Raw genomic sequence first — 18697 nt, forward strand, 5'->3', positions numbered from 1 at the left:
AGGCCAGAATTAACCTTGGCAAGCCTTGAGAGGAGAGAGTAATTCTAACCTTAAAAATCTGCTGATTAAAGCTGGTTTGAAGAATTCGACTCCTGCTTAATGTCTTGGCAGGGAGCCCGGCCTTGCATTAACATAGCCACAGTCTGGCCTGGCATTTCCCCGCCTTCTTCACAAACAAAGCCTCATGACCTGTTCTAAGAATTCCTTCCCAGACTCCCGCCTGAGTGCAACTGCGTGGCAAAGGTGTGCCTTGGTACCTAGTGGGTGTCACGAGTGTTTAGCAGGTGCAGTTCCCAGGCCCACCTGCAGAGGGAACCAAGCCCAGCCACCACTTTGTGCTGCCTCTCCTCATTTAGAATGACCACTAGCCACTTGGAGCATAGGATTCTGTTACCACCCACCTCTGCTCCCCTCAGGAGGCTAGGCATGGAAGGAGGCGTGGGAGGAGGAGGGTTGGCTCCCTGGAATGGCAGAGAACCCTCAACCCCAGAAGGAATGCAGAACCTTGGACAGCAGCTCCCCCATCTCCCTGGTCGTCCTTTGTCTAAATGTGCAAAACCCCCAGAGGCTGCTGGCAGCAGGAATGCCAGACCAAGAAGAGCCTAGGGGAATCTCTTGTCTTCGTGAGAAAACCCAGGACACCTGGTGCACACAGGACGAAGAGAGAGTGGAAGGTGTCGTTCATATCCAGGGAGGGAGCGAAGGAGGAGCTGGGAGGAAAGATGTCTCGCTGTCATCAATACAAACCCCAGGCACAATCAAGAGCAGCTCCAACCACTTGACAAGTCTACAAGAAATGAGTCTGAGCAATACACTTTGATGAGAAAAAGGAAATTTCACTTCATTTATTTATTATTTATGTCTGTAGCTTTGGAAGTATTTGTAATAGAAATGGCAAGGCTATATTGAAATTGTCTAGAGGAGCAAGCTCCCGTGGGGGTGTTGGCTGGATGAGAACACACACACACACACACACACACACACACACACTGGGGACAGCTCCAGTTCACCATAGGTTGAGCAGGGCCAGCCATTCTGACACACCCACAAGGGGAAGGGAAGAGCAGAGCTGTCAGAGGCCCATGCACCGGACAGACTGCTAAGACTTTGAGTATGAAGCCTCTATTGGCTCTCCCAGAGCAAGTGGACCTGGGCTGGAGGGACAGGAAACATGTGCTCCTAGCTGGAGACCCCCAGAGAGTGGGAGAATGTGCAGTGAGGGTGGCTAAGTACCTGGGTTTCACCCTAGAAGACTGCAGATTGGCAGGAGCAGATTGTAGGGGCTGGAGGGTCTCAGGACGGATGAGCACTCTCATCATGGCCTGGTCATCTCTGACCAGAGCTTTGCAGCTGAAATCCATGCCGGCTGCATAGACAAATTTACCTTATTATCAGTTTTTAGCCATTACTCTATTTTATGCCCATTAATTTATTAATCTCAGAAAGTGCGCCCCAACACAATAAAGCCAGAGCTCTGGGGATTTTATTTATATCTTTGAACGTGATTTTTATGCCTCATCTAAAACTTCATTTTCTCTTTATTGGGCTCTTCACTCAAGCGGTCCTTAGGCTGACAGTGTGCTGCTGGGATGGTTTCTCTGCACATGCACAGTGTGGCTGTCGCCTGGGGGTGGTGGGCGCCCAGGTGGAGGAGGTCGATGCTGCTGGGGTTGGTGCCAGTTTCAGGGCAGCTGTGCTATGCCCCTGCTGTTCAGTGGCCCCCAGACAGGACCGTCTGCCCCCTGCTGGCCTCTTCCCCAGTGCTTGCTGCTTCCCTCAGCTCTGAACTGTTCCTCACTTCTCCTTGAATTCCCACTCCCCAAAAGCATCCCCCCCTGCACGGGTGCCCACACTAGAGAAGTATTCTAGAACATTCTGTGGAGGTGTCAGTGTCCCCCTTCTCCGGATGCTGTACAGGGTCACCTCTCTGGGTGGGAGACAGCAGCAGGTGCTCTCCGTCTAGACTACTGGGCCCTGCTCACTCCCAGGCAGAGTCCTGGAGATTTCCCTCAGCCTTCTCTGCTTGCTCCTACTGAGAGCTCCTCTCCTCAGGACCTGCACATTTAGGAGCCTGCAGCGTCTGCTGTTTGCGGTGGACTGGGGCCAACAGGCCTTTCTTCAGAGTGTTCTGTCCCAGGAAGAGACAAGGCTCTCTTTGTTTTCCTTCACATGCTCCCCATGGTGGGAGGAGGTTTGAGACCTGTGCCCCCCTCTTCTCTCAGCCTCTGCCTTGATAGACCTAAGCTTCACAGACAGGCTGACCACCTGGTCCCCAGCATCCCTCTGCGGTGTGGACCAGACATTCTGCATCTGAGAAGAGTTCAGGATCCAGCTGTGACATCCCTGTGACCTTATCCAAGGAAGGCCTCAGCTGTCACATCTGTGGAGAGAAATTCCCAGCACCCTACTTTTCAAGATTCCGGAAGGTCCCTATAGGGCCACCTTTACTCATCCTTCCTGGTTCCCTATAGCATCCAGCACTGGGGATGTGCAATTTAGTTGTCCTAAAGACCAGCTTAACATCATGGAAAGACAGGACCACCCTGGTGCCAGATGAGGAGAAGCCACTGTGTGGGGGCGGGAGCGTCCCTTGGAGTCTGGGAAAATTTGGCAGATTTCCCACCCCTGCTCAACAAACTCCCCCAAGTCCCTAAAGCAAGTGCAATGTTCGGGGGTGTTTCCTGGAGAGAAATGCACTTTCTGGGCATCCTGGCATCTGCTTTGGTTACTGGAGAATGTCACGACTGGGAGTTCAGTGGCCTTTTGCTGACTGATCCCGATGTCCGGTATGGCAGGGACGTGGGCTGTAGGGGAGACACTGCTGCAGTGGTCTTAAGAGAGGAACAAGACGGGGGTCTTGGTCAGTGATCTAAAAATATTCCCGAACTCTGCTGCCACCCCAGCCTGGAGGCCGAGTCAGCCCGCAATCCATTTAGCTCAGACTCATTTTAAAGCAATTCACTATTTAACAAGTTACGAGTCCCGGCGCTCATGCAAGCAGCATGCGAATTGAATTATTTGGTCTAATCTTAAATTAATACAAACCAAATCCTTCAGTGAGGACAGTGCTAGAAGCCATCCCAGGGACTTCATTACTTTGTGGGTGACAAAGGCAGGTCCCTTAGAAGACCTGACTTCTTGCCTATGGCATCCGTGAGAGGCAGCTCAGGAGTGGCATGCTGAGGAAGAGGACGCAAGGGCTTCAGGAGTCAGACAAGGCTCCTTCAGGGCCCTAAGAATCTGTGTGACCTTGGGCACGTCAGTGAGCATGTCTGGTGCTGGGCCCCTCTTAAAGATGCCTCTGTGCAGTTAGAGGAACCCATGCCATCCTCTACTTGTTCCACACAGGCTCTTCCTGAGGCACCATGGATCAGCTTTCAGGATATCTACTTCATTCTTCTGTGCCTTGTTATATAGCTGCCATGGTTAGAGAGAGCTGTACCTTGCTATGTAGCTGCCATGGTTAAGGGGATCTGTGCCTTTCTATGTAGCTGCTTTGGTTAGACGGATCTGTGTCTTCCTATGTAGCTGCCATGGTTAGGGGGAATCTGTGTCTTTTTGTGTAGCTGCCATGGTTAAGAGGAACTATGCCTTGCTATATAGTTGTTGTGATTAGGGGATCTGTGCCCTGCTATATAGCTGCTGTGGTTAGGAGGATCTAGAAGGTTCTGGGGGAAAACCGTTCTTTGGGGGGCAGCTTCTCCCTAAGATGTCAAACTTTCAGCAGGAGAAGACTACCCTTGGCCCCACCCTGTAGCCTCTGTAACTCTGTGTAATAAACACATGTGCCTAGCTTCCCTTTCAGCCTGTCTACAGCCATAGCCTCACACAGGCCTCAGGAGAACCCCTTAGGCTCCTCCTGCCCCCTTTCCACTGACATCCCTAGAGTTAGAATCGCTTCCCAGGAAGGTCTGTCACTCCAGATTTAGAAGCAAGAGACTCTCCTGCCTTTTGGGTCACGGCTAGAATCAGGGGGCTGTCACCCACTGCCTCATAAAGAGTGCCCAGCTGCAGCAGGAGAGGGCTGGGGAATGAGACATGGGCATAGAGGGAGACCCACACTTGGTCCTTCAGTCCTCAGAGCTGCCCACAGTCAACTGAGAGCCCTGATCAGTGGAGAATGACAGAAACCATGGGGTGTTTACTTCACACGTGAGGTTACCTGTCGACACACTGATTTTGGATCTTATTGAGGGCTTCTATGGGACAGTTTGAAAACGACAGGCTCTGCCCCTGAGCTCTCATATGTGGGATTCAGATAAGAAACCCAAGAAGAACCTTGGAGTCCCAGCTTGTTCAGAGCCCACTGCTCAAGAGGCCTCTGCTGTCCACCCAGCCCGATCTCTCACACCTATCACCTCCTGGGCCAACTCCTCGGCATTTTTATTACAACATGAATGTCCCTTCCTCCCAGATCACTTTGCTGACCGTCAACACAGGGGGACCAATGGGAGAACTGCATTGCCTTCACTATGAGCACTTGGCTCTCTCATCTGGTGTTCAGCCAGGAACCTCGGAGATGGAGGAGGGTGGGGTTCTAGAGAAGAAAGCAAGAAAAACCCCCTGAGATCAGCTCCAATCTCCCTTCCTTACACCTCCCTTCCCTACCTCTGAGCATGGTCTGCTTGTTCAGGGTGCCTTCCCAGGAAGGTGTGGCTGTCTCTCACCTGGGTGCTTACACACACACACACACACACACACACACACACACACACTCACACACACTCACACACACTCTCACACACACTCAGACACACAAACTCACACTCACACACTCACACACACACTCACACTCACACACACACACTCTCACACACACTCACACACACACTCTCACACACACTCACACACACTCACACTCACATACACACACTCACACACACTCTCACACACACACTCACACACCCTCATTTTAACAGGATGAAGCTGATACCTTCTGAAGAGGCTCTCCCTTCCCTCCTGTCTCCTCTTCTCCCCCATTCCCTCTACACTGAGGCACATTTTAAACCCATTGGTCTTGGTCATGGATCTATCAGACACAAGTGAGAGAATTAGACTAAGCACAGGGAGAATCCGTTTACTCTGGGTGCCTTTGTAGAGACAGTTACCTGCCCCCCACCCAGGGAGAGAGAGGAGCCACCACTGAGGAGCACAGGAGGCCACAGCCACAGCCACAGCCAGATCTCAGACCCTGGCAGGCAGGCAGCCTGGCTGCTATGATCTCAGCAGGGATGCCCACAGAGGAGATACCCGCCCCTTGTGAGAGGATTACAGATGAGATTTGCTGGCACATGCCCTGCTCTGAGGACACAGCAGGTATTATCCCTGCTTTAGAGACAGCTTTGAGGGGAAAGTTCCTTCTGGGACAGGTTCTGGAGGCCTTTGCTGATTGATTCCTGCTGGCTTTGGGAGAATGCTGGGCTCGGGCCTTCAAACACTGGAGTTCCCCAATCTATCAGTGCTTGGAATTCTGCCTTCAAAGGTCTTGGCCTATTAGCAACTTTTCCTATTGCTGTAACAAAAAGCATTCAACAAAAGCAACTTAAGGAAGGAACCCTTGCTTCACAGTTCCAGGAGATGCAGTCCGCAGACTGTGGGGGAGGTGTGGCTGTAGGAGCATGAAGCAGATGGTGGCGTGGCACCCCTAGGAAGCAGAGACCGCTGACCGCTGGTGCCCGCTGGCTTTCTCCCTTTTATTCAGTCTGGGATCTCAGCCCATGGTATGGTGTTGCCCGTATTCAAGGTGGGTCTTCCCACCTGACTTAGCCCAATCTAGAAACTCCCTTACAGATATACTCAGAGGTTGGTTTCCATGGTGACTCTAAACCCCACCCTCACATTCAAGGTTAACCATAGTGTGATGCGTCACCACAGTGACCGAAGACCTAAACCTTTCATTTCACTTCCTGTAATGATTCACAGGGTCACACATGGCTGGAAGCCATCAGGTTGAATTGTGCCTTGCTATGGAGACCTGGATATTTCAGCAGGTGGACAGGATCTTCACGGGCAGGTGCAGCGGGCTCCAGGAACACTTACTGATTGAGTTCTGCTGGCCTAGGAAGAACAGACTCTGGCCTTCAAGTGTCTCAACCTCTCACGCTCCTGCTCCTAATGCCCTGAGTTCTCTATATCTAGGGAGTGTGCTGTGTAGCAAATCATAGGGCAACACGTGGCTCACACGCTTCCGGAAAGGAAGGTCAGTAGAAAACAGCCGTTTTGAGGATGTGGGCCTCTGTGTCCACTGCCTCCCCATGAGGGTGGATCTCAGAAAACAGTGTTGAGGGGTGTTTCTTCTAGGGAGGCCAAGGCTCCGGGGACATTGTATGCTAGGAAGAAGGACCACATGTGCTCAGATCCATCGTCAGAAAAGAAACAAACCATGCCCATTGCTCAGCTGTGCTGGAAGGAAGCTGTTGGCCTCACCCCTCCCCCACACTTGTTTTGAAATTAGTATACAAAGCAACAGGCTTCCCTAAGGATGTTTTCATACATACTCAGTCATGGTTGATGCCTGTCCCGTCTGCTTCTCTCTGTTTTCAGCCCGTATCCCTAATTTTACCCTTCTACCCCAAGTTTCCCATTTCTGGATCACATGGATTCTATGATACAGCCCCCCCCCCCAGCCTTTCTTCTCCTCCCATGGACCTCTTTCCAGTTTCCTGGCCTCTGCCCATACTCGGTCCCATATAAATACACACATATACAAATTCAACAACGGGATCCTAATATGAGAGAGAATTGCAGTGTTTGTCTTTCTGAATCTGGGTTTATATCCACAGAAGCAGGGACGCCACACACAAATTCTCATTTACCCACATGGGTATACACTTACACGCACTCACACTCATGTATACACCCACACACACATACACACAATCACACACATTCACTTACACACACACACACATACATGCAATCACACACACTCACACCCAATAACACATACATATATGCTCAGACACTCACACATACACATTCACGCACACGTGAACACACACACACCTCCACAGACCTGTGTAGAGAGCTTCTTCTACCACATCCCAGCCCCTAAATGGAAAGCTCCACCTGGGAAGGCCCCAGGGAAGCCCGCAGCCTGATCAAATCAGGCCTGGAGTTTGTACAGCACAAATCACTACAGACGATGCTGATTGCTTTTTGCAGAGCGGGTGAAGGGATGGATTGATATACTGCCCTGTGAAATGTTGCACAATTAATCCCCAATCAGCTCAGTGATGTCAGCATCACCGGGGCTGGAGATCAGTGAAGGGGCTGGGAAATCCAGGTTAGGATTTCCAGGATGGGTCATGGCAGGCAGGCTGATGTGGGGCAGGGTGGCAGGTGGCCTGGGTTTGTATGGTGACTACATGGGGAGAAGGGGTGCACAGTGGGGCCGCAGGGCTTGTGCCGTGCCCACTGTGCCCTCCCTTCAAGGATCCCGAGTGTCCGTCCCACCTCCCATCCTGAACACTATTCCCACCTACCTGGTCACACACCTCTCCATCCCACACACTCCCTGAGATGAATGCCTGTGGGGCCTCCTCAGCATCACCTAGGAGAAATCTAGAATCGAGCCTCGAGGCCTTCTGCACCCAGGAGCTGCTGTCCCTGGGGATGGGACAACCGTGTGCCCACCTGCCCCCCTAGAACTTGGATGTCACCCTTATTCCTTGCAAATCTGTCCATTTCTTACTGCTGGTGCCATTGTCTCGGCCCCACCCCACCCCACCCCTGCCTTTTCCAGACCTGTCCTGTGCCCTTGCTGCTTTCTGATCCTGTCCCTTGGCCACACTGTTGCCAGAGTGAGGTTCCAAGATACAAGTATGACCATGACATTCTTTAGCTTCTCGCTGCTCCTAAATAGGGAACAAAGCCACCTCCTTGCTGTCACTGCTGACGATCTGACCATCGTAACCAACTCAGTGCACTCCACACTCCATCCATCCATCCGTCCATCTTCATTCTTCCTCAGCACCACCTTGCCTCATCCTCAGCCCCAGATTCTCCTGCTGTTGATGTTATCTTACCCATCTCTTGCCTCAGCTAGCCCTATTTATTCTTCTGGTTTCCCAGCCTCCTCCAATGCCTCTCCAACCTGTCCTGATGAGATCCTGCAGCATGTTTGCACATATGCTGGACTCAGAGACTGACCTAGGCACCCCATTGTCACGCTCGTTCTCATCCCTCATGTCCACATTGAGAGAAGTCATTAGCGAGATACCCATTTTCCAGCCTGGAATGATGGGGAGTCTCCGAGCCGGTGGGTGGTTGGGAAATCCAAGTTAGATCTCCTGCCCACACAGCATCCACCTCCCTGATGGGGCACATTGCCGTGTGTCCCTTCTGCCATGAGGACAGGAATCAGTTACTCAACACAAGTGTGTCTCTCTTGAAATCAAAGCTGAGAAACCCTTTGAGTATTAACACATCAGAGTCTCATCTCTTGTGTGTTGGAAGTCCTCATCTTACTGTATACCACAAATGAAAATGAAATATTTACTCTCCCCCATCATTGCCCATACAAGGCTTTTGGGACCCTATGTTCTGGATAGGAAAGGGGTGCTCAGTTTTACCCAGAAGCCTTAGTAAGTTTCCCAAAGGCCATGATCAGAAAGACAGACAGTATGACAGTCATAGTAACTAACAGGCTGTTGGAGGCCCACGCCCTGGGCCTCCTGGCTCTCCTCCCCACACAATGCCCACCTTGTCAGGGTGCAGTTGTGGCTATGCTTCCCTCTCATCCACATTGCTAGCTTCATATCTCTCTGTGATGAGACAAGAGACATGGGACCATGGCGGTGGCTAGAGGGCAGAGAGTCATCTTAAAACAGTCTTGTGGTTCTGAGTGAGGCCTGGGAGCTCCTCTAGTTTGCATGCATAAGCCCTGATAGACATGCTCCTAGTTTTCTTTTGCACTTTGTTTTACTTACCCAGTGATTCCGGGCAGCTCTGGGTAGATGGGTTGTTGGCAATAGCGGCTGGGATGTCTGGAGAGGGTATCCATGATCACTTCTTTTCCACTTTCTCAGGCTGGGTATATCAGGTGCTTGGCAAATTCACAGCCCAAATGTGGCCTTCAGGAAGACTCAGATCTACAGATAGGAAGGCACTGGAGGGGGTATGATGCCAAAAGTCAGCCTTGTTAACCTCTGGTTTGAAGAGGAGTAAACAATGAGAGGACGAAGGCAGGAGCCTTTTGTTTCAAAGGGACAGGAGAAGCTTCTCTCAGCCATCCATCTCTCCCTCCACTCATGACATGAGTCAAACAAAGAAACTGCCTTGGAGAAGTGTGGATCCCATGAGGGAGAGAGATCACAGACAGCCACAGGTGGCTGCTTGTTTCATTGCTATCCAAACACTTCCCCAAAAAATCCAAACAAAAATCAGCCTGGCAAGAAATGGGTGATCCCCCCAAAAAAATCCCAATCACAAAACAAAAACATAGCATCTTGAAAACCAGAAAAGTCAGGGAAGAATATTGCCTTCTTAATAATAAATACATTTCATGGGCAAGAACTGCAAGGGAATCGTTTAAATTAATTTCCGCTTTGTTTGTTTGGTTTGTACAGGGCTTAAATCCCAGCTGACAGCGATCTGTAAAAGTTCTAACATATTGGAAATCTGATTTTCTTGCAGCCTGAATCCCAGAGTCCAAAATGATTTCTCTTTCAACTCTGCTAATCAGACAGGCAGGACTCAAATGGTCTCTGAGTCAAGCCAAATTGCTCTTGGTCTTTCTGGGGGGGGTATAAAAGATGTATGACAGACACCCCAAGGGGAAGCCACCTGCCATTCCTCTCTGGAGTGCTGCTATGGGGGAGGGGGCCCTCGTGCGGGGAGATGGGGACAGTCCTTCAGTTATCTGGGCAACTCTGCCAGCATTTCCTTCGCTCTCCACTCTACCCTTCCTGGACTGTGTCCCTTGACAAGGGGGAACTCTGAGGATGAAGAAAGGGAGGTTGTTCAATTTAGAATTGGAGCCCAAAAGCAAAGAGGCTTTGTCACAGACTCTGAGGTGGACCCCATCACTAAGCACCCTGAGACAGCCCTCGGTGAGCTGTATGTGGCTTGGCATCTTTCTCTCCCATGCAAATTTCCAAAGGGTTCCAACAGACAGACCACCTTGGGTCCCCTCCCATGTCCCCAGCATGCTTACCCCTGAGAACCAAGCTCTGTAAGCAGATCAGCTGCTCCCCACCCAGAAATGGCTTCAGCACAGCCCACCCACCAGGCAACTCCACCTGGGTAGCCCAGATGATAGGCACCTGAGAACTGACCCTCCTCCCAGCTCAGCCCGGAACCTGAGTGGCCCCACCGTCCATTCTCTTACCAAATCTATCTGCAATAAATGCACGAAGCAAGCAAAAACAAAACAAAACAAAACAAACCCATGGGACTAAACCAAGCCACCCTTGCTCAAAAATAAAAGTAGGATCCATGGCAGGTGGTGTCCTGTATAAATAGATGCACCTTGTTGTGCCCGGCCTTGTTCCCATCAGCCCTGGGGACTCTTATCAACAAAGGATGTCGCCTATCTTGGAGCAGTAGTGTGTGTGTGTGTGTGTGTGTGTGTGTGTGTGTGTGTGTGTGTGCGTGTGCACGCGCGCATGCATGTGCAAGTTGTTGTTTTAATCCACAAGGTAACCTTCAGTACTTCCATATACCTAAGGATCTCAGCCTAGGCTAAAGCAATGGGCATCGTGACTTCAGCCCCTGAGTGCTGACGGGCAGTTCTGAGTTCTCAGGTGCCTCTAGTCCTCCTCAGGGTACCGTGCCTGCTGCCTATATTCCCACTGGCATGTCCCCAAATCCATCTTAGACCTGCCCCTGGAGTCCACCCTGTACCTCAGTCTCCCCAGGTCTGCCAACAGTGGCATGGCCCTTCTTGTTCCTTCTCTGTTGCACTGTCTTCCTTCCTTCCTTCCCTCTTTCCAACTGAACTCTCGTTTTTCCTCTCTCCCTAGTGCTTGTACGGCTGCTATGTCCATTCCTCCATCATCCCCACTTTCCACCGGAGGTGCTACTGGCTCCTTCAGGTAGGTGGCTGGGACTGGATTCTTCTTGCGTCGCCGGTGCTTGGGAAGGGTCCGTGGAGGGTGCTGAGGGGGCATGGGACTCCTGCGTGTGACAGAGGCTTGGGACTGAGAGCCCTGGTGCACTTTCCTAGTTTTCAGCGGTTTGTGTCAAGATTGTTTGGTGACTGGTCTGATTGTAAGGTTGCTGGAAGGAGAGAGAGAGCGAGTTGGTGCCTGGGGTACACCTTGTTCATCCAGGGATAAAAGGAGTAGATGCTTCAGTGTGCCAAGGTCCATGGCTTCCTGTTGATGAGGATAAAAAAAAAAAAAATTGAGTGTCCCGCCCCTCGCTATGAAATTCCTCTCCTCCACTACTAGCCATATGTTCATTTGCTCTCTTGGTTGGTCAGAAGGTATGAGCTTCCAGGAGTGTTCTAGGGGCAGTGGGATTGACTGGGGTGCCTGCCGGGGAGGAGAAGGTCTTGACTCCTTGGGAAGGAGCTCTGTGATTGATTTGTAATGCCTGCCTTAAAGATGAAGGTGCCTTGGGATCAATCTGCCGTGCTTGTGGGGGTGGCCTCTGCCCATGGTGCTGGCTAGACAGCCTCTGCCTGTGGTTAAGAATAAACAGTCTGCAGCGCAGCTGGGCAGCTCCTGTTCATGGTGCTGGAGAGGGAGCTTCTGTCCGTGGTGCTGGAGAGGGAGCTTCTGTCCGTGGTGCTGGAGAGGGAGCTTCTGTCCGTGGTGCTGGAGGGGAGCTCTCTGTCCGTGGTGCTGGAGAGGGAGCTTCTGTCCGTGGTGCTAGCACAGTAGATCTAAACAGAGGCTACCTAGCCTCTTACAAGCAGCAGCCCAGGAAAGTATGGTACTTGGAGGGGTGAAATGCTGAGGGTCTATCCAGTGGGACTACACCTGTGTCTCTCTCTTCCCAAGCTAGTTCTCTGTTATGCAAATTCTCTTTGTAGGACCCAACCCAATGGGCCTGTCACCATTCCCCTTACTTGCAACTTTGTCCCTACATCTGTCCAGGAACTGCTGCTGGGGAACTCATTTTTGTGGTCAAACTGTCTGTGCCCACTCATGTTCAAGCTGTCAATCACATGGGGTTTGGTGGCCTGGAGGACCTAGGGGCCTGGTTGAGGGGAAACTGACAGAGGAAAAGCAAACATCAAGCATCATCCATGTGTGTAGGAAAAAAGAGCCTCAAAGAGAACTGGGTACAGAGGGGCCACTGTGTCCAGTGGAAATAGCCTGTCTATGGGGCTTGGAGCTGTCTGGATATGGAGACTGGAGCCCAGCCTTGTCAAGGCCCTACTGCCCTGGTTCCCAGCTGTAGCCAACAGCCCTTCTGTTCTCCCTCCCAGGATTAATTGTCTATGACTCAGCATATTCCTTAGAGAATGGCACCCTGGCTGACCAGAAGACAGCTGATCTACAAAGCTTATGTGTCTGCCACACCAGGCTCCATTGTCAGTTGTCCTGTCTCTGTGTCCCTTGGAGGCTGATGTAGGAGTGTCTGTTTTTCTAATTTCTCAGAGCTGTGTCATTTTGAGGGTGTTTTGCATGGTCATGGAGTGTTACTTTGGTTGGTAGGAATTGCCCTAAAGATACTAAGCCATCAGGAAAGAGTTTCCTCAATAGCAAACTGGCAGTAGTGTGTGGGGCCTCTGCTTCAAGGACAGCACTCTGGCCTGGCTAGGATATCTTCATGGCTCCCCGGCTCGGGTGCTGGGTTCCAGAAACTTCATTTACTCCAAGCATCCTGTGGCTTTTGGAAATTCCTTCCTAGACCTCCAGCCCCCTGCCCCTGGCTATGACTCTTTTTATTTTGGTGTCTATTCCCCTGGTTAGAATGCATTTCTGACATGCTCTCTGTGCCATGCTGGGCTGGGACTCCTAACAGATCACCTCCCAGAGCATGTTCACTTTCTGCCCACAGAAGAGTGCCACCTCTGCTTACAGATGGCCTCCTCCTCCATGTCTGCCCTATGCCTGCCTCCACTGCCTCTTCTCAGCACACTGCACTCTTAAGGATTTTTAGTTCCCCTGAACTTCCTCTGCTGGAAGCAGACACCCTTGGACAGCACAAGAGCTGAGCTCTCTTCCAGAGCTACGTTCTCCCAGACTAGTGACTCCCAGATGCTCCTGCAGCAAGGAGGGAAGTCCCGTCCTCTGTCCACTGTCCTCCTTGATTCTGTGCCCTGTCCTCTGGCTGCTGAAGACACACCTGCCGTGATTCATATGCTTGCATCTGGCTTGTCACACTCCAGTTGACAGGCAACTGGATGACCTTCCACCCCAGCCCACACCAAAGGCCAGTGTGGCAGGATCAACCAGGCTTCTCTGGGCACCTTCGTTTTGCCAGCCCACACTGGGGAGAATCGCCAGCCCCATTCCTCACCTCTAGGCCTCAATCACAGCTTTTACTGCAGCACAGGAGCTGCACCCAGACCAAGGCACTGGGAGGAATCCCTGCAGTGGGGTGCCCAGGGTAAAATCCCCACCCCAGTCGGGCTGAGTGACAAGCCATCAGGAAGCTTAAGCCAAGGCGATTGGTGCAAGGTATGCCCTGCCCACTCTGAACCAGCTAGCCCAACAGCAGCAGGTGGGGCTCAGAGGCAGCTTGTTCTAGTGCTAGAACACCAGGACAATGACATCATTCTCGGGTTTAATTTCTCTGGTATTAAAGATGCTGTGAGACATTGGTCCGGATGTAATTTGGCCCAGGTTTGTCCCCAATATCAAGTATCATGAGAGAGGATTGATGTCAGAAGTGCCCCATGAGAAGGATGGCAGCCAGGTCCTGAGGAGGTGCTGAAGAAAAGGCCTGGGTCATCAGGAGCAGACAGCCCACCATCTGATGAATAACATGGCTGGATCAACACAGCATTCTAGAAAGGGTGGGACTTCCAGGAAGGGTATAGTTGGAGGCCTCCAGATAAAGGAACTTCCTCCAGGAATACTCCTATCACAGGCCACCATAGCTTCAGCTCAGTAACCAGCTTCTGCCCACAAGCCATGCCTCATGTCCATTCTCTAACATCTGCCAGCAGAAGCCACCTCAAAGCCATGTGGGACAACAGGGCTTCTAAGCTCTTTACCCACAGTGGAGCTCCCTAACAGACGAACTCCCCACCTCTGTCTCCCTCAGTCCCAAGCACAGATCTTTGACCAAGGCAGGGAAGGAGCCAACATGTCCTCAAGGTCACAGCTTAACAGAACAAATGCCCAAAATGGCAGCACTGAGCAAGCTGAAGGCCAGTGGCGGGGGTGTGGATGAAGTCAGAATTTTTGAGCCACCTGGCTTTCTTCTAGGGGTGCTGCTTTCCGTCCATCTGTGTGTATCATGTTCCCCCTTCTTCGTTGCTAGTGAAGATTCTATTATAGTCCCACCCAAGACACAGGCAAGCAAGTCGTAGAATGTAGGGTGCTGAAGCCTGGTTAGCTCACAGGTGCATCAGGTCATCACCATGACTGATGGGTGCCAGTGCTATGGGCGACACTGGGCATCTCAGGAGTGCTGCAGGGTGGGGCCACTGGTGCCCAAGAGAGCATCCCAGGCTGCACTGTGAATCCAGATGGGCTGAATCCCACCCACCTGTCCACCTGTCCAGACCCTGAGATTGCAGATAACTTGAACAAGGTCACCTCTGCAGGAACCCCACATGCTGCCTTTGGTCCATCCTCAGTCCCTGTCACAGGCAATGGGGCCCCAGGCTCCAGTAAGCTCAGTCACTACATTTTTCTAGGTGGGTCACTGAGGTCCACAGAGACCAAGGCCAGCCCAAGAGACACACAAGTCAGGTATGGGGTAGAGCAGTGATCTTTTGGCCTCTGCTCCCACTGCCTGACTTGTCTCTGACTAGCTTCCAAGACTGATCCTTGCTAGGGCTGGATAGAAGCAGTGCTAAGGGACAAACAGGGTTAAACTGAAAGGGTCTCCCTATTCAGAACCTCAAACCTCAGGCTTCCTGGCCTCCACAATCCATCCCTGTGAGCACAGTTTTCCCTGAGAACGAGCCCCATTTCTGGCCGCGATTCCCAGCAGACTGCTGGCTTCTTTGCAAACCATTTCTGCTTCTAATGAGTGTTTTTCTCTTTGCCATTGTTCTCTCAAATGCTTAATGAATGTTTTCTGCATGTAAGGCAGGGGGTGTGCCTCCTCTCGGCTTCGTGACTGCTCACTCCAGCCCATGGGGCAGAGGTGTGAGAATCCTTCCTGGCTCAGCACAGTTCTGCAAAACACAGAGCCCTGTGTGAAGATAGGACCCTGGGGACCAGGGAAGAACATAGCACAAAGTATGGGGTTTCCGGTTCACTAAACAAGAGCTCACACGTTTCAACTCCAAGATCTGGAACCCAGTCCTGGGGAGAGCACTGGATTCGGAGACCCTGGAGCTGGATTCTAATCCTACCTGGTCTGCTCTGCTCTGAACACTAGCAGCTATACCCACATAGCTGACCACCACTGGCCACTGCTTCCTGGGCAGGCAGACCGCCTTCACTATATGCTCCTTGTCACTTGGGATAAGTGCTTCAGTCACTCAGCCACCTGGGGGCAGAATGGAGCACAATGTCAAGGTGACCTATGGTCATTCTCTCTTTGTAAGGTGCCATCACCACTCTTAGAGTACTGGTCATCTCACCCCAGGCCATGAAAGTGCCCCCAAAGTAGGAACGCTATAGCGGGCCATTTGCTTTAGCATGCTGTTTCCTGCCAATCCACGAGGCTCTGCCAACCCTGTCATCCTAGTAAAAGTGTTTATAGGGGAGTAATCATGGTATTGTTATGACAAAATGCCAAAGGCAACTATCTTATCAGGGAGAAAGGTTTTGTTCTAGTTAGTGCTGTAGCATGAATTCTCTTTGGTCTTAATAATAAAACCTCAGAGTCAGCTATCAGGGGGTGAAAGCTGAAGGATCAGAGAAACAGCAACCAGCCACTAGAAAGTTCTTACCTCTACCAATGCTCAGACCAAAGGAGTGATCCTGTCCTCAGACTGCACCCTCAGACTGCACCCTCAGACTGCACCCCCAGACTGCACCCTCAGACTGCACCCTCAGACCGCACCCTCAGACCGCACCCTCAGACTGCACCCTCAGACTGCACCCTCAGACCGCACCCTCAGACCGCACCCTCAGACTGCACCCTCAGACTGCACCCCCAGACTGCACCCCCAGACTGCACCCTCAGACTGACTGCCATGCCTTACATTCCTCTTTCCACCCAGCCATATCCCTTCCTATCTCCACCTCCCTAGTGCTGGGATTAAAGGTGTGAGCCACCACCACTTGGCTGTTTCTTTATTAGACTGAATCAATTTCATGTAGCCCATGAACTAACAGAGATCCATCTGCCTCTGTCTCCTGAGTGCTGGGATTAAACTGTGTTTTGTCACCACTGCCTGGCTTCTATGGCTAGCTAGTGTGGCTAGCTCTGCATTCTGATCTTCAGGCAATCTTTATTTGTTAGATCATAAACAAAATATCACCACATAGAGTTTCTATTGCTGTGAAGAGCACCATGACCACAGCAAGTTTTATAAAATAAAACAGTTTCAGAGATTCAGTCCATTATCATCACAGTGGGGAACATGGTGACATGCAGACAGACAGACATGGTCCTGGAGAAGAAGCTGAGAGTTCTACTCTTGATCTACAGGCAACAGGAAGTGAACTGTCACACTGGGCTTGAGCGTATATGAGATCTCAAAACCCACCTCCACAGTGACACATTTCCTTGTTGGAGTGAGGCCACACCCACTCCAACAAGGCCACACCCACTCCAAAAGGCCACACCCACTCCAACAAGGCCACTCCCTATGGGCCAAGCATTCACACCCATGAGTCTATGGGGGCCGTGCCTATTCAAACCACCTCAGGCTTATTTTGGCATATGGTCATACGGTTTCAGAGGTTTCCAGTCCCTGGATGCTAGGTCCTTTTACTTTGAGTGTGTGGTAACAGATGGCATCATGGTGCAGAGGACACACTTGAATGAAACTTCCCAACTCATAGAAGCTGAGGAGAAAAGAGAGATGGGGAGAGACTAAGGTCCCCATATGCATGCCCCCAGTGACCTCCCATGGGCTTTCACCTCTGTAAGTTTCTATCACCTTCTCATAGCGCCACAGACTGGGAACCATAACTTTACACATGGCCTCTGGGGACATTTCAGGTTCAAGTCATGTGAGGCTGGTCCAGGCAATGGATTCTGGGGAAGCAAACCAATGGGCCAGGTGATCTGGGAAAGCTTTCTGGAAGAGGAGGTGAGTTCAGAGTTGAAGGATGGGGGAGATGGTGTGGGAAGGAGACCCTCAATGCCCCTTTGACATGAGGCAGGCAGAGGAGACAGGTGTGGGCATGTGCCCAGTGGACAGTGGAGTTAATGAACATTTTCTGCTTGAGTAAGGCAGGGAGTAACATGGCTGCTTAAAGTTCCCAGATCCACACACCTGGCCCAGGGCTGTCTGGAAAGAAGCCTCAAGAAGGACCAGCCTAGTACGGAAGCAAAGCCAGGAGGTTTGAGGAAGAGTATTGGGGAGAGACCTGTGATTCGCCATCTCTGCTTCAGAGTCACAGTTGATCGGGCTAGGAGGGGCCTGGGCAGGGTGCCAGAGCAAAGCCATTGTGAGGAATTGGAGCCTGTAGCCCTTCTGTGGGCTGAGAGAAGATGGTTGGTAGAGAGCAGGAAGCATTCGAGGCCAGCATAGCTATAACCCATTCCTACAAACAGAAGCAATGACAGTTCCATGAAAGCTTCTCCAGGACTAACCAGTAGCCATCATTGTCATCATCATCATCATCACTGTGTTAATAACTTCATTCATCACAGTCCATGTGCTTCTGAGCACTTTGTGGTCCCCATGGGGCAGGGGCATTGTTGTTATCACCAGGTAGAAGTGAGTGCTTCCGGCATGTGCTGAATGAGGCCTGAACGCATGCTGGTCCCAAACCAGGCATCAGCCCAATATAGGAGCCTCCAGCTGAAGCGTCCCTGCTGAGGAAGAAGGGCTGTGTCTGCAGGAAAGACAAGAGTCTGCGGGCCACAGGGTGCACTGCAGGAGGAAGGGAAGACTGGCACCATGGGCTGTGGGAAGGGTGAGGGCCATGGTGCAGGGGTGGACTGTGGGAAGGGTGAGGGCCATGGTGCAGGGGTGGACTGTGGGAAGGGTGAGGGTCATGGTGCAGGGGTGGACTGTGGGAAGGGTGAGAGCCATGGTGCAGGGGTGGACTGTGAGATGGGTGAGGACCATGGTGCAGGGGTGGACTGTGGGAAGGGTGAGGGTCATGGTGCAGGGGTGGACTGTGGGATGGGTGAGAGCCATGGTGCAGGGGTGGACTGTGGGATGGGTGAGGACCATGGTGCAGGGGTGGACTGTGGGAAGGGTGAGGGCCATGGTGCAGGGGTGGACTGTGGGAAGGGTGAGGGCCATGGTGCAGGGGTGGACTGTGGGAAGGGTGAGGGCCATGGTGCAGGGGTGGACTGTGGGATGGGTGATGACCGTGGTGTAGGGGTGGACTGTGGGATGGGTGATGACCGTGGTGTAGGGGTGGACTGTGGGAAGGGTGAGAGCCATGGTGCAGGGGTGGACTGTGGGATGGGTGAGGACCATGGTGCAGGGGTGGACTGTGGGATGGGTGATGACCGTGGTATAGGGGTGGACTGTGGGAAGGGTGAG

General features: G+C 51.9%; 1 protein-coding gene across 1 annotated transcript in view; it reads left to right on the plus strand.

Annotated features, from left to right (window-relative positions):
• The window catches only part of LOC100762490 (calmodulin-binding transcription activator 1), an 831381-nt gene that overhangs the window by 575367 nt on the left and 237317 nt on the right, over nucleotides 1–18697 (plus strand). The window contains exon 6 of the mRNA XM_027398331.2: nucleotides 10965–11036. Within this exon, the coding sequence (XP_027254132.2) occupies nucleotides 10965–11036 (72 nt within the window). The remainder of the gene's footprint in view (nucleotides 1–10964; nucleotides 11037–18697) is intronic.

This window comes from Cricetulus griseus, chromosome 2, assembly GCF_003668045.3.
Source record: "Cricetulus griseus strain 17A/GY chromosome 2, alternate assembly CriGri-PICRH-1.0, whole genome shotgun sequence".
Lineage (NCBI taxonomy): Eukaryota > Metazoa > Chordata > Mammalia > Rodentia > Cricetidae > Cricetulus > Cricetulus griseus.